Source organism: Podarcis erhardii, assembly GCF_964252035.2.
Source record: "Podarcis erhardii genome assembly, chromosome: Z".
Classification (NCBI taxonomy): domain Eukaryota; kingdom Metazoa; phylum Chordata; class Lepidosauria; order Squamata; family Lacertidae; genus Podarcis; species Podarcis erhardii.
Window position 1 is genome coordinate 11072911 of NC_138504.1, and position 15143 is coordinate 11088053.

Below are 15143 nucleotides of genomic sequence, written 5' to 3' on the forward strand. Positions count from 1 at the left end.
TGGGTTCAGAAGGGAGGGGGGAAATGGAGAAGAGAAAGAATTTATGTTTCTCCAATTTCCATCAAAGGTGACTTGCGGCTTCCAAAAATAAAGCTTGCTTAAATGCTTTTTTTGTACCACTTTCAATAGCTTCACTATACATTGCTTGCTTTCATAGTGGAAGCTATCAACTAAATTTCAACAACTGCTTGACCATAACAGGTTCTGAAGAACGATCTGAAAAGTATCAGTGAAGGGCAGTAGCTCAGTAGTAGAGCACCTGCTTTGAATGCAGAAGGTCCCAAACTTAATCCCCAACACCTTCAGGTAAGGCTGGGGAAAACCTTGTCTGAAACCTTAGAAAGCCAGTTGTTAGGCAGTGCAGACAACAGCAAGCTGGGTGGTTTGACTCAGCGCAAGGCAGCTCTCAACTCCCAAAGCTGACAGAGACTGTGCTGCACTGTTCTCCAGCAGTCAAGAGAGAGAATGAGCCCAGGAAAGTGCCTTATACTAAGTCAGGCAATTGGTCTATCAAGCTCAATACTGTCCTCACTGACAGGCAGTGTCTCTCCAACGTTTCAGGCAGGAGATCTTCCCAGTCCTATCTCAATATGCAAGGGGCTGAACCTGGGACTTGCATGTAAAGCAGATGTTATAGGACTTCCCTGAAAACATTAATGGTGTCAATTAATGCCCCTTAGCTAATCAGGTTTGAAATCTAGGCATGCTACTGGCGTCCAGCTGCTGAGTTTAGAACAGGGATGGGGGCACCTTCAGATACCGTTGGGAGTATAAATCTGAAGCTCCCTTTCACTCTCAAGGAGTGGTCAAGGACATATCTTTGATCTTAGTGCTGTGGGACCTCTGTGCTTTGATTGGAGATCTCTGTTCCTAATGTCAAATGGCATCAGGTGTCTGACCACTGGCCATGCTGGATAGAGCTGATGGGAGTTAGTGTCCAGCAGCATCTATCATCTTCCCCACCCCAAGGTTCACCATCCCTGATCTAGAAGGTCTGGCAGCAGCTGCAGCAAGAAGCATTTGACAACAATTTGGTTTGGAAACTGCAGCCTCTCCTAGATCAAAGGGCTCCATGCCTGCAAGCATGCATCCTCAAAGGCCATCTTCTGCAATGTGCTCTGTGTGGTTCAGAAGCTACAGTTGGTGCGGAAACAGCAGCTCACTTCCTGGCAGAGGAGAAGCCACAAAAGCCATGTTCACAGGCAGATTTCTAGCTCAAAGTCCTGCTTCTAGTTAGAAAGCCTTGCGTCATCTGAGTCCATTAATACCTTAGGGAAGGAAAGGCTTCTCTCAATGTCAGTCCTCATGTCCACTGCTATTATCAGAAGAGGCTATGACAAATTGAATGGCTGAAGCGGGGCCTTTCTAGCTGTGGCCCCAACACTGCAGGGCATGTTACCCAATGAGTACTGGAATCAGCTCAAATCTATTCTCTAGAATGTCTTCCTTTCTTAAAAAAACACAACAAAACACTTAGTGTTTGAATCCTCAACAGTGGGTATTTACAATTATTATTTTTATTTCTAACTGAGCTCATTGTTGATTTTAAAGAAGGGTAATCTTTTTTAAAAAGAGAGAGAGAGGAGCCTTAAAACAGAAAAGAGGGGTTTGGGGGGGGGCAATGCTTTAAACAGGATCCACAGGGATAGTAGATTTGACTTCCACGGAATGCATCTGCTGCTGCTACTGTCGGGATGCCACTGGTGGCTGCAATATACTCCTTGGAGGCTGGATCTGCCCGCCCCCCATGCGACTTCTACCATGTCTCTTGGCGAATAGGAGGCACTGCTGGTCTCCTCCCACCTTTGTTCCCAATGTTAGATCATTATTCCAGCCCCCAGCCCCTTGTAGAACTTCACTCACCCCTTATTCCCTGGCGAGAGGCACCATTTTGTGGTTTGCCTCAAGTACCAAAATGTATTGGACTGGGCTTGCATGGATCAATACAGTTGCCTGTGTTTTGGGACTCTCCTTGGGGTAGGGGCATGGTTGGTGGAGGGGGACTGTCTTGAGCTGCTCCCCAGCTTCAAAATGTACCACAAAAGCACTGCATCCTGAACTATGGAATTTTCCTTCTAGCACACCTGCCATTGTCTATTAGCATTACCTTGAAACTAGAGCACCGTCAAGAGAGCGTGTCACCTAGTTACATATAGCAACTCGGCAACTTCTTACAAAGGCAATCAGCAAGTCGAGCTCAACCTTTCAACATGCAGGGTTTATGCACAACACCCCATCCCAGAAATACACACACACACAATAAATGTGTTACAGCAAACACGGTGCAGAAGATCCATTATCAGCTCTCCTAACTTGATTTACTTTAAAGCAGCTTCAGTTTTCATCAGAGCAGAAGGAGGTATTTAACTACCCCCCCCAAAAAAAAATGCTGTTTTACGAATGTAAATCCGAATCCCTCAAAGCTGCTGAAAGCCCTTCTGTAGGGAGGAATATAGGCATAATACAAGGATCTGTACTATTTCCCTCAGCAGGGCTAACAGCAGCTGTCAATTGGTGGCAGTTTCGATCAGGAAAAAAGCAGGCGGGAGATATTTAATTAGGAGCAGAAAGAGGGGAGTTTCCCCCAGGCCACAAGGATGCTGCGATCTACCTGCTGCTTAAGGGGTCCTCCCTGAACCCAGAAGTGGTAAACGACTAAAGCCCAGTCGCCAACATCCCCCCTTTTTGTCAAGCTGCTCAAGAAGGTGCATAGTCAGAAACAGATCATTTAGACCCATTTCAACTAGGGTTTTCAGCTGTGCAACTTCCCCACCAATAACTGATGTTGTGCAGTCCAGAATCAGTTCTCTCTCTCTTCATCTGCTGTTTCAACTAGAGGTGGCATATCTGCAGAGAAAGCCTGCTATGTGAACTTCAGGCTCCCGCTGTGATGTGGAACCCTGATCAGAGAGGAAGGCAACACATGTAGAGCAAGCTCCCCTCTGCAGACGAACTCATCCAATGCACAGTTCCAGAGATCAAAAAGCAGGGTGTGTTTTTTTAATCCATGTCTGGATACAATGGAATGCCAGCTTAATTCAAAATGGTGTCCAATTGTGTCCCAACACAGATAAAGAACTTCTCCTTCATCTCTGGAACCATCTTGCAAAACTTGATTAAAATTGGTACAGCTCTGAAAGGTTCAGTCTGCCACCTTGATATAAAAGAGCACCCAATTGTATCCAAAATACAGGTGACTAGCTGCTCCTCAGGAGCTATCATGCAAAATTTGGTTACACAGGGAGACCATCTAACACAGCCTTGTTCTCACTCTTCCATGTGATAACTAATCATGTGGGGGGGGGGGAGGATGCCCGAATCAAACTTAAATGAAGGTACATCATTGGAGCTAGCCAACTCACAGCAACAGCATTACATTTGGAAGAAACTCTGTGTGTCTATTCTTTCCAGAAACAACGGGCTTAAAAACAAGCCACCCAGCTGATTTTCCATCAAAGAACATCACATCCCAAGTCAACAAATCCTACACGCCTTCAGTGTAAACCTCTGTGCTTCTGCTCATTTGTCCCAGCAAAACACAACACATCCCACCTCATCATCTTCAGACCACCCAAAGAGGCAGTGATCCTTGTTTATCTGTTGTTAAAAACTGGATCAGATGACAACACATAATGTGTGTTCTGGATAAGTCAAAGGATTACTTTGTTAGGCAAGTTTACCTTCATTCATCAACAGAATTTTCCAAAAATGGAAAGGGGGGAAGAAGTGTTGTACTCACCCACACACAAGATGTTGAAACAGAAACCATGGCTAACCGATTTATTAACCAGCTGGTCAGGAAGGCTGTCAAATCCTACATGGCCAGAAAGAGGGACAGTACGGCAGCCTTCGCCCTAAGGAAGTTTGAAAGAAAGTCATGTTAAAATTAGATTTAAAAGAACACCACATTCTATTCCTGGTGGCCTTTTGAAAATTCTCCCTTCCAAAAAAAGTACACCATGGGTTCTATCCAATGCTAGTCCAAGAGTAGACCCATTGGGTGGCATTCAATGAAGTATTACTTGGAGCATGCCCATTGAAATGAATGGCTATGGCTTAAGTAAGGTCCATCCATTTCAATGAGTCTGCTCTGAGGAAAACTTGGTTGAATGCCACCCGCTGAAATTAATGAACCCAAGTTAGTCATGTTCATTAATTTCAGGGGGGCTGCTAGGACTAGCATTAGATACAGCCCCACTTCTTTGTTTTGCCATCCAAATCTCAAAACAGGTTTTTTGCATACTTTTCCAAATCTTTTTTTCTTGACTGCTAGCATCCCTGGCTGATAACCTGATAAGGAGTCAACTAACAAAGCAAAACACAACTGAAGTGTGATATTCACATATCAAAAGGCTGTTTTGCACTCATAAAAATTGTGTTTCCAATAGCACAAGCAATGCACACACCATTTACAACTGTTAGCATTTTAAAACACAAGGCAATTCAAAAGAAGAGGCACACCCAAGGACTTTTTCTCTTTATAAAATTCAAGAAGGGTGGAGTAGGAAAAAAATAAACTAAAAAGTCGTCCTGAGTCCAGAAGCAATAGTTAAAAATGGAAGCTGTGACTGCATTATGACACAATTTGAAAGCCTAGCCAAAAAGGAGCAACATCTGGAAGCTCTGCTCATATGGCTATTTGATCAGTTTGAACAATAAGGCTCCAAGACATAAAACACTGCAAGATAGAATTTCCCTAAGTGGCTTGACCAAAGCTGTAGTGGACAGCAAAGTAGTACAGTAATGTGGGATTTCTGCAAAATTTTGAACTGGAAATTTTGAATGGGAATTTAGGGTAATCTTCACAGGGTAATAGTACTGGAAACAATTCAGGTTTCATCTGAAAACGTTCTGATACCCTGGTGAATGAATCAAGTGGGAACCACATCCAGAACTGGACCATCTTCTGTGGGCCATTTTTTGACAGGTGGCTGGGGCCACTCACGTGTAAATCCCCTGACATCAAACTTCAAGCCACAGAACAGAGACAGACTTATGTCTGATCTTAGCACTCCAGTGACATCCCACAGGGCTAAGTTCAGATATAAGCTTCTGCTGCTCCCTTTTACTATCAAGGAGCAAGCAGGGGCATATCTACGACCTTAGTGCTGTGGGACCTCAGCACTTTGGCTGGAGATCTCTGGTGTCAGGTGACTAACAGTCATAGGCAGCTGTAGTTTGTCCCAAATGGCCTTGTTGGCTTAATCCAGAGGCTCATTAGACCAAACTAGGATTGTGGGCCAGAGATTCTGCCCTCATAAGTGATCCACCTCAGCATGTTTATTTTATTTGCATTTAGTAAATGAAAGTGGGGTGGGGGGGAGTACTCCACGTTCATTTTCAACCGGTTTTGTTTGTTGTCTATTACAGTGGTACCTCGGGTTAAGAACTTAATTTGTTCTCAAGGTCTGTTCTTAACTTGAAACAGTTCTTAACCTGAGGTAACACTTTAGCTAATGGGGCCTCCCACTGCCGCTGCACCGCCACCACGTGATTTCCGTTCTCATCCTGAAGCAAAATTCTTAACCCGAGGTACTATTTCTGGGTTAGCGAAGCCTGTAACCTGAAGCATCTGTAACCCGAGGTACCACTGTAAGTTGCTTTGAGACTTTTGTATAAAGCAACTGACAAATATAAATATATGATCAACAACAACAACATTTTCTGTCCCAATATACTACAAGTATTTGACCTGAAATATCTGAGGCAAAAATTAAAGCACACATGGGGCAATCATCTGGGGTGGGGAAAACCACATTAACTGCAACTTTGAAACTGCCAAGCTTGCTTCCTATTGTATCTACAGTTGACATCCATTCATCCTTACTAATTAACTTATGAAACATACTTTCTTCCACCCCACATCACTACAGCTGAGGACCCTGGGATGAATTTGCAAAGATGGCTCTATGTATGTATGCATGTATGTATGTTTGTCTACACATATCCTGGTAAACTGCCTCAGATTCAGGAAAGCGCAAAGGTGCAGAAAGAAGTTTAAAACAAACATTTGGAACACTTTTAAGCGGGAACTGCCTACTGCACAAAAGAAACATTAGAACAGTTCTGCTTGATCAGACACAATATCTAGTCCAGAATTCTACCTCTTTGGAAGTCTACAATGAGATCCACAAATCCACACACCAGCAACTTCTATCCAGAGGCACACTCACTTTTAAACAGTACCTAAATGTCGGGCTGCCAGCTCCCAAAAAACAAAAATCCTGATCCATAGGCAAAGCCAAAGAGCAAAGCCCGACATTCTGTTGACAAGTCCAGAGACACAGACCAACACAAAAGCTGTGTGTTCAGCCACATTGGGTAGCCAGACTGGTGTCCTCCAGAAGTTATAGACAACAACTCCCATCTGGCACTGCTAGCCTGCCCAATGGTCAGGGATGATGGGAATTGAAACCCAGCAGCATATGGAGGGCACCATGTTGGCTCTGCCTGAACTACATACATGATGATTCCTTATACTAGGAATATAGTATGTACTATATTTCTTAAGCTATTCATTATACTATTAGTCCATCCAGCCCAATATTTTCTATCCTTCTGGTGCAGAATTTGGTGGCTAGGTAGCTCACAGGGGCAAGATGGCTTGAGCACTGAAAACCAATCCTGGCCCAACTGCTCTGGCTGCCAACCACTTTCCGGGTCCAGTTCAAAAGCACCCTTCTAGACTGCATTAATGCAGTAATGCTGGAGATGCATCACAGAACAACAAAGTGGTATGATATGTGGACAGTCCAGTATAAATCCACCACTAACGAGCTATTACTGCATCAAAGGCATGTTGCAGAATCCACACACACACAAACCACCAATCCAGAGGGGCCCTTTATGTCTCAGATGCTGAATGCGTGTGCTTCTCCATCTGCCCCACTGCGCGCATTTCGATTGCTTCTCTCTTGCCATCATCCTCACCAAGTATGGTATCATTACATATTCCAAAATGCCCTGCCACAGAGTCATATATTTCGTAGAGGAATGCATTTCTGCTCATGCAAAGGTTCTCCTCCCAAGGCCTTACAAAGCTACTTGCCCCAAGCTGCAATCCTTCAAAAAGTATGTCTTTATATAAAGCAAATAGCTGTAGACCAAACTATAAAGTTGTGGGGGGGGTTTTTTTGGGGGGGTGTTAAACAAACAGAACCGAGAAAAGGAATGAGAAGAATCAGTCAGGTGTAGTAATCAGATCAATCTTCCCATTTATTGGGTAAGGAAAAGAGAAAGCAAGAAAAATAGCAACATGAAGGGAGTCGCATCAATTACATTTTTCAATAGTGGGTCAAATGAGCATTTCAGAAATGTTTATGCTGTAAGCCATTTGTTGCAAAAGAGTAAGCAGGTGTCTAATTCTCCTGTTGCAGCTCCTCTCTGTACTTTATCCACAAAACATAAAAGCAATGCAGGTGCAACACTTTAAAAAAAAAAAAAAAAAGTCTGACTGAACCATCTATCAAGAGGACATTCTTTTCACTACAGTCATTTGCCGTCATTTCATCTACACTGAACTTGCTACATTGAAATTTCTGTTAGTTTTCAAAATCACAGATGACTTTAGAAGTACCGAGCTGCACAGCATACTTGCTGCAAGATGTAGCAGCAAACTGTCACACCTTGGGGGTGCTGCAGAGGTAACTAAGGTGGAGGATCTTCTTTGGAAGAAAGCACACCCACCCTCTAATCCCTTGCCATTCTTGCTCCTTGCATGCAGAACAGGATGCTTAGCATTTTAAACAACTGAAAAAATAGGTAAAATGAGTCCATGTTGCTTCCGTTCCTTTCCAGGAGGCGCATTGCAAGATGCACTTACTGAAAAATACATCCAATTACAGCAGTCCAATTATAGATGCTCCTGCTGAGGAAGCTAATAACCTCATTGTGTTTTCGATCTTTAGAGCAGCACCAGCAACCTGGGCTTTGCCCTTGCCACACCATACAGAAATGCAGCATCTTCAAGAGTCACATGTTTAAAGCACAAAGCAGGGGTGATTTATGGTGACCAATAAATGCCACCATGTATATGGTAACCAACATCCGGCCAGCAGAGCTTCCCTAAAAGCAGGTTTTCCCAAACTTGGGTCTTCAACTGTTTTTGACTACAGCTCCCATCATCCATGGCTAGCAGGATCAGTGGTCAAGGATGATGTGAATTGCAGTCCAAAACAGCTAGAGACTCAGGTTTCTGAAACTCTACCCTAGAGATTTGTGAGGGCAGAACAAGGCAGCTCCCCCATCAACACTGTGTTCCTCTTGCTATGCAAGCTGCAGCTTTCAGCTGAGAACCAGACGTTCAGGATGCCGTGCGTCACTCCAGCCTCCTCTTGGCTCTACCTCTAGGACTAGAGGAGGAACATAGGAAGAGACCTGCTGGATCACACCAAAAGCCCATTCTAGGACAGCATCCTGTTTCCAGAGGTGGCCAGCCAGCTGCTTCCTGAAAGCCCACAAAAGCCTGAAGGCAACCCCCAACCCCTGCTGTCTGCCCCCAACATCCTCAAACAGGCTCTCGGGGGTGAGACTTCCTGGTGGAACTAAGCTGCTGTTATCTCTCTTTTGAAATAGGCTTGCACTGATGGGGACTCTTCCAAAAACAGAGCGCTGCAAATTCCAGGAATGAAACAGCCTAGATGTTACAAGATGGGTAGCTGCAAGAGCCTTGGGAAATTAGCAAATGCAAAACTCCCTTCTCATGGGCATGTGTGTGTGAGTCTGCTCTTGGTTCAGAATGTGGTGAGTCTTCAAATACATTTCTTGACTGCCTCTTGATCTGCAGAAAGGGGAAATGCCAATTATGCAATGGCAGGGATCCTTGTTGGAATATGCATGTGTCATTTTGCTTTGCTGCTATTGCACACACATTGCAAACTTGAAGGAGGAGCTCTGAATTTCTCTCTCTCTCTCTCTCTCTCTCTCTCTCTCTCGTATTAATAAAGCCAGTAAACTGTGTACAGTGGTACCTCTGGATGCGAACAGTATCCGTTCCGGAGCCCCATTCGCATCCTGAGCAGAATGCAACCCACGTCTGCATGTGTGCAGGTCGTGATTCGCCGCTTCTGCGCATGCACGTGATGTCATTTTGGGCGTCTGCGCATGCGCGAGCGGCGAAACCTAGAAGTAACCCGTTCCGTTACTTCCGGGTCGCCACGGAACGCAACCTGAAAATGCTCAACCTGAAGCAACTTTAACCCGAGGTATGACTGTATAAGGCAGAAGACATTACACGTAGTTTCAAAATGCACTGAGCTCTTTGGCCAACCTGAATTCACAGTTTCTGACTGCTTTTTGACTAGAAACGACAGTAACGACAAACTATCTGGATATTTTAACAGTTCAATTTTCTTCCCTGAGTCAATCCGGAAAAGAAGGATAAAAAGATACCAGCCACTACTTTGTTATTACAGGGAGAATTCAGCAGAAATTCACACAAATGGGGGAAAGCACTTCCTTCCAGCTCTTGCAAGGAGGAGCTGGAGTTCACGAGAAGGGCAGGGAAGCATGCAGAGGCTAGGATGGCACAGAGTCCCCAGAGTCCCCCGTAGCAGAAGGACATGACTGTAAACCATTACACAGCTGGGCGGGGTTCTTCCTGAATTGGCAGGAGACTGTTTTTCAGCCACTCTTGCTCTGGTGACTTTGCATGTCACAATTCCATCATGTCAGAAGCAAGCAGCAATTTCAATCTCTAAACAGGCAGGGCAAGCATAACATCACCCCTTCTCATAAACAACAGCTGCAGCCTTACCTTGACCCATTTCTCTTGCCAACCTCTATCCCATGAAAGAACCTTAATTCAGTGGGAGAGCAATACGCTTTGCAGGCATAAGGTCCCAGGTTCAATAGTTGTTGGTGTTGGCATCTGTCTGTTTTGAGAAGCAACGGAGTGCACCTCCTCTAACACCCGACCCTAAGTAAGGCAGGGTAAAAACTCCCATCTGGACACCTGGACAGCAGCTGCCAATTAGTATTTACTTAGCTAGATGGACCAATAGGAACAAAGGAAGCAGCCTTATGCTCAGGTTGATCACTGGTCCACATAGCTCAGAATTATCTACACTGACTGGCAGCAGCTCTCCGGGGTTTCAGACAATGTTCTCTTCCAGCCCCACCTGAAGATGCCAGGGTCTGAACATGGGACCAAATGCACACAATGCAAATGGCTTCTACTGAGTGATGGTTCTTCTCCAATGGTTTGATTTGGCTTAAGACAGCTTCCTAAATTGTTTTCCCCACATTGCAAACTCCGTAGGGTCTGGACCACATAAAGAAAGCCTAATGCTTTTTAAATTGTGTATTAAAGGGCCAGATCCCCAGTTTCCCATAATCTGAAATATAAACTTTTGATTGTAGAGGAAACTATTTCCTTTGTACACCCACACATCCCAGGTGTGTGTGTGTGTGTGTGTTTCCCTTGGGAAAGATCCATCAGGTTTGTTGCAGGATCAGGGCCATAATTCTGCAAAAGGTAGCAATATCAACCTTTCCCCCCTACTTTGCACTGCAAGAAAATTACCTTGTAATAATGTCACAAATAGGAAAGAGGTTAAGAAATCATTGCACTGCAGAGAAACTGGTATTTCTGCACAGCTCAGTAAATAATGCATTAAGGTCAAGCAGAAGTCATCTCCCCCAAAACTGAAAAGAAGAGGAAGGAATTGGGCTACCTGAGGCCTTCCAGATATTGTTCGATTCCAACTCCAATCACCCCCACCCACAATGGCAGATGGTCAGGAATGATGTGATTCATAGTCCAACAACATCATGCAGAGAGCAGCTAAGTTCCCCTCCATTGGCCTATGCCAGGCATGGCAAACTTGGCCCTCCAGCTGTTTTGGGACTACAATTCCCATCATCCCTGACCACTGGTCCTGTTAGCTAGGGATGATGGGAGTTGTATTCCCAAAACAGCTGGAGGGCCAAGTTTGGCCATGCCTGATGTATGGCATTTCAGTGGTCTAGGGACATAATCATCAGTGGGAATTTGGTTGTTTTGCTGTGTTTGATCAGGTTCAGTAATTTCCTGATGGACGTTGGCTGTCTTGGGCTTGGGTTAGCGGTGCTTCCACCACATGAAACATAAACTAGTCAAGGTAAGAGTTGAGGCACACAATATGGTTGCCTTAAAGCCTTTGATTGTTTAGAATGGAAATAAATACTTCTTAGCAGTGTTAACCAACTTCCTACAAATCCTTAAACAAATTTACTCCCAAGCTTCAGCAAAATGTAGGATCAATGGTACGGACTCTAATACCATAGCAATACAAAGAGGTTCTAAACAAGAGTGCCCACCATCTCCCTTCCTATTCATCCTGGCCCTGGAACCCCTAGCAATCCAAATCTGGACAGCCCCACAAACACACTAAATATTACCACCCCTATCTCCTCTCTCCCTCTCCTCTTTCTTCTTCCCCCACTTTATTCTGTATAATGACTCACATCAAAAGTAAAAAAAAGGACTCTACAACATGAAAAAAGACAATGCACATTTTTGTGAACCAATAAAATCTTTAACAAAAATATTATTTAAAGAAAAAAGACAGCCAGCGTGAGTCATGCACTAAAATGAAGACATTCGCCATTTGTGGTAAATTCATTTCTTGCTTGTCAAAAAGCCACACACATTAAGACAACCCACTAACTCTCATTTGCCTGGAAGCATCAGCCAAGCCTTGTTACCATCCATGGCAGGTTGACAATGCATGTTAAATAGACCTATGCACGCTCAACACAGAAAATGCAGTTATGATTTTAAACATTCAGGTTTCTTTAGAAAGGCCTTCCTTATATATCTGCTAAGAAGACAGACTGCCAAGAAACATGAGGGTCACAACCCTGCTCATTTTGCTTGCTGTTCGACTGGAAACCAGAACAGCCTTCCTCACCTCTCCCACCAGTGTATTCTACCAGGCACTCTGCATTGTGTTAGGGAAAGAGGAGACCTCAGGGGTGTAATAATGACAATAAATTAAGATTCAGTTTAGTTTAGAGGAAATGCAAGTAAGAGGAGACAAGACACAGGTGTGTAAAATTATGCATGGTGGAATGAAAGTAGATTAAGAGAACAGTTTATCTCCCTCTCTCTTAATATGGGAACTAGGGGCTACTAAACTGAATGCTAGAATATTCAAGCCAGACAAAAGAAGGTACTTAGTCACACAGCGCAGAGTTAAACTCTTGAATTCATTCCCAGAAATGGTGATTGCCACCAAGTTGGAAGGATTAGATGAATTCAGGGAGGATAAGGCTGTCAGTGGCGACTATCCCTGATGGATGGCTATGTTCTATCTCCACTGTCAGAGGTAATGTGCCTCTGAAAGCCATCTGCTGGGAATCTCAGGTGGGGAGAGTAGTGTTGGACTCAGGTTCTGCTTTCAGGCTTCCTCTAGTCATCTGCCCAGCCAACGTGAGGACAGGATGCAAGACTAGATGGACCTGCCTGATTCAGCAGGTTCTTCTTAGGTTCTTAATGGATATCAAACCACCAAACCCTTGCTCAGGCACAGCTGGTGCTATTTCTCCATGAGACAACTGTGTACATACACGCTACATGGTAGATTGCATCAGATGCTACCCACTCCCCAACCTTCTTCATGTTCAGTTGCACTGCACCAAGGCCACAGCATTCATTTCCCACATCTTGAAACATTCAGCTTCTTAAATACTTCCTCAGTGCTCTAAGTGCAGGCCGATCTCAGCGGAAGAAGTATCCCCCGTACAGAAGGATCTACAAAAGATGAATTCTGGCTGAATGTATCACAAAAAGGCAATGGAAGTGAATGCCTAAATATTATTCTTATTGTTGTTATTAAATTTTGTATACCACTCTTCATCCGTAGATCTCAGGGTGGTTCACAACATAAAATACAAGACGAGAAACACAAAATGCATAATAAAAACAGCTAGACTGGTGACTGCATGTGGCTGCCTAAAGGATCTTCACTGGCTCCCAGTATGTTTCTGAATACAGTTTAAAGTGTTGGTGCTGACCTTTAAAGCCCTAAATGCCCTTAGCCCAGTATACCTCAAGAAGCATCTCCACCCCCATCGCTCAGCCCAGAGACTGAGGTCCTCCTCCGAGGGTCTTCTGTGGTTCCCTCACTGCGAGAAGTGATGTTTCAGGGAAACAGGCAGAGGGCCTCCTCGGTAGTGGTGCCCTCCCCGTGAAACCCCTCCCTTCAACATCAAGCAGATAAAGAACTACACAACCTTTAGAAGACATCTGAAGGCAGCCCTGTATTGGGAAGTTTTTAACGCTTGATGTTTATAAAATTATATCATGGGCAGGGTATAAATCATAAAAGTATTATCATCATCAACAACAACAAACCAATAAACCCCTTCCCACACCCACTCTAGAGGCAAGGAGCACCACTCACACCACTGGGACAAATGGAAGGGGTGGGGTAGACCTGTCAGTGCCAAGAATACTGAGCTAGATGGACCAATGATCTGACTTGGGATAAGGTAGTTTCCTATGATCATGTGTCCACACTAGGCTCCAGTCTCTTCCATCCTTAGGCAGAGTGACACACACACACCCTAGAGTACAAGTGAGCAACATCCACAAATAATTCACATGTCTTGCTGTAAGAAAATCAGGTTATTCCTACCTCAATAATCTTCCTTCAGTTATGTTTTGGAGCATCAGTGTTGGATTTAGAATAGGGGCAGAGAACATGTGGTCCTCCAGATGTTGTTGTTGGGCTCCAGCACCCATCATCCCTAGCCAACATGGCCAGTGATCAGGAATAATGTAAGCTGGGAAGAGCCAAAACATTCTCCACCCCTGATTTAGGGCTCTTCCTGCACTGCCTCTCAGTCTACATGAGGCCAGGTAGGCCACTGCCTTGGGCAGCAGATCCAGCACCCAAAGAATGCATCGCCTGCTGCCACCACCATGGTAACAGCAATAGCTGTGGTGTGCTCTTTGGAGGCTGGATCTGGCGCCACCTTGGTATTTCCCACCCCCACTCCTGAATACTGTATATGGTCTCTTGGCAAACAGAAGGCATTCTGGTTTCCTCCCACCCCCAAGGAAGTAAGTGCAGAAACTGCCCTCTGAGGGTCTCCTGGACTCTGCACCCACCTGGCCTGATTCAGAGTGGGTCCCTTTTCCCTCCATGGCAGCCTCTGATCCCCACTTCAGCTGTTGAGTAAGGTTGCTTTGCTTCCTCCCCTTGTTCCCGATGTAGATCTTCACTCACCCATCTTGTGGTTTGCCTCGGGTGTCTAAATGTCTTGAGCCAGCCCTTTGCATGTCATGTGGCAGAAGGGTGACTGGGGATCTTGCGTTTGTTATGGCTGTGGACATGGGGGTGTTATGGCTTGAGTACATGGGGATTGCTGCGTTTCCCTAGGCTAGCAGCTAGGTTAATTTAAAAGAAGCTGCAGCTTTCTTTTAAAATTCAAACCAGCTGAGCAGATGAATTGCTGTTGTTTTTATTTTATTTAATTTTTTAAAGATGAACTTAAAAGCAAATATTAGTTGGTGGTGCTTTGGAAATCAGGCAACCTGGGTAAGAAGCTGCCTTAAACTTAAGAACATAAGAAGACTCCTGCTGGGTCAGGAAAATGGCCCATCTAATCCAGCAACCTCTTCTATCTGAGGCCACCCAGATGCCAGGCATTAGCCATGTGGATTGGCTGTAGCATGTTCTGCAGTCCCAAGAAGCCTTCTCACTGTGGTCTTCCGCTTAAGTGCCTTTACATGTGACACACACACACACACCATGTCACAACAATTTTCTCTGGCAATCAGTCTGTTTTCAGTCTCTTTGCTGGTTCTGACCTACAAAGCATTGCACAGAATGGAACAGGTTGTCTGAAATAGTGCATTTTCTCATACAAGCTTTTCCAGATCCTTGGGATGGCCCGTCTTCCTGTCCTGCCAATCGGACGCACATTTGAAGGGAAGGTCCACAGCTCAGTGGCAGAGCATCTGTTTCACTTGCAGAAGGTCTCAGGTTCAATCCCTGACATCTCCAGGTAGAGCTGGGAATGTCCCTGGTCTGAAATCCTGGAAAACCATCTACCAATCAGAGTAAGCAATCTGGAGCTCTCTGGAAAAATGTTCTGACCTGATATAAGGCAACTTCCTTGTAAGAGGGCATTTTTGGGCTTCCCACATGCATCTG

The 15143-nt window shown here is 44.7% G+C and overlaps 1 protein-coding gene and 1 long non-coding RNA gene across 7 annotated transcripts in view; one reads left to right on the forward strand and one right to left on the reverse strand.

Annotated features, from left to right (window-relative positions):
• SEPTIN6 (septin 6) overlaps nucleotides 1-15143 on the reverse strand; it is a 49301-nt gene that overhangs the window by 30990 nt on the left and 3168 nt on the right. For 4 of the 6 annotated variants that reach the window (XM_081848107.1, XM_081848104.1, XM_081848106.1 and 1 more), the window contains exons 1-2: nucleotides 14096-14146; nucleotides 3740-3854 (exon numbers count right to left, since the gene is read on the reverse strand). In XM_081848107.1, coding sequence (XP_081704233.1) covers nucleotides 3740-3854; nucleotides 14096-14131 — 151 coding nt within the window. In that variant the 5' untranslated portion in view covers nucleotides 14132-14146. Of the gene's footprint in view, nucleotides 1-3739; nucleotides 3855-14095; nucleotides 14147-15143 lie in introns of those variants that run through there. The other 2 variants (XM_081848105.1, XM_081848109.1) reach the window with 1 other exon arrangement.
• LOC309334092 overlaps nucleotides 1-15143 on the forward strand; it is a 55155-nt gene that overhangs the window by 818 nt on the left and 39194 nt on the right. The gene's annotated exons all lie outside the window — the stretch shown is intronic.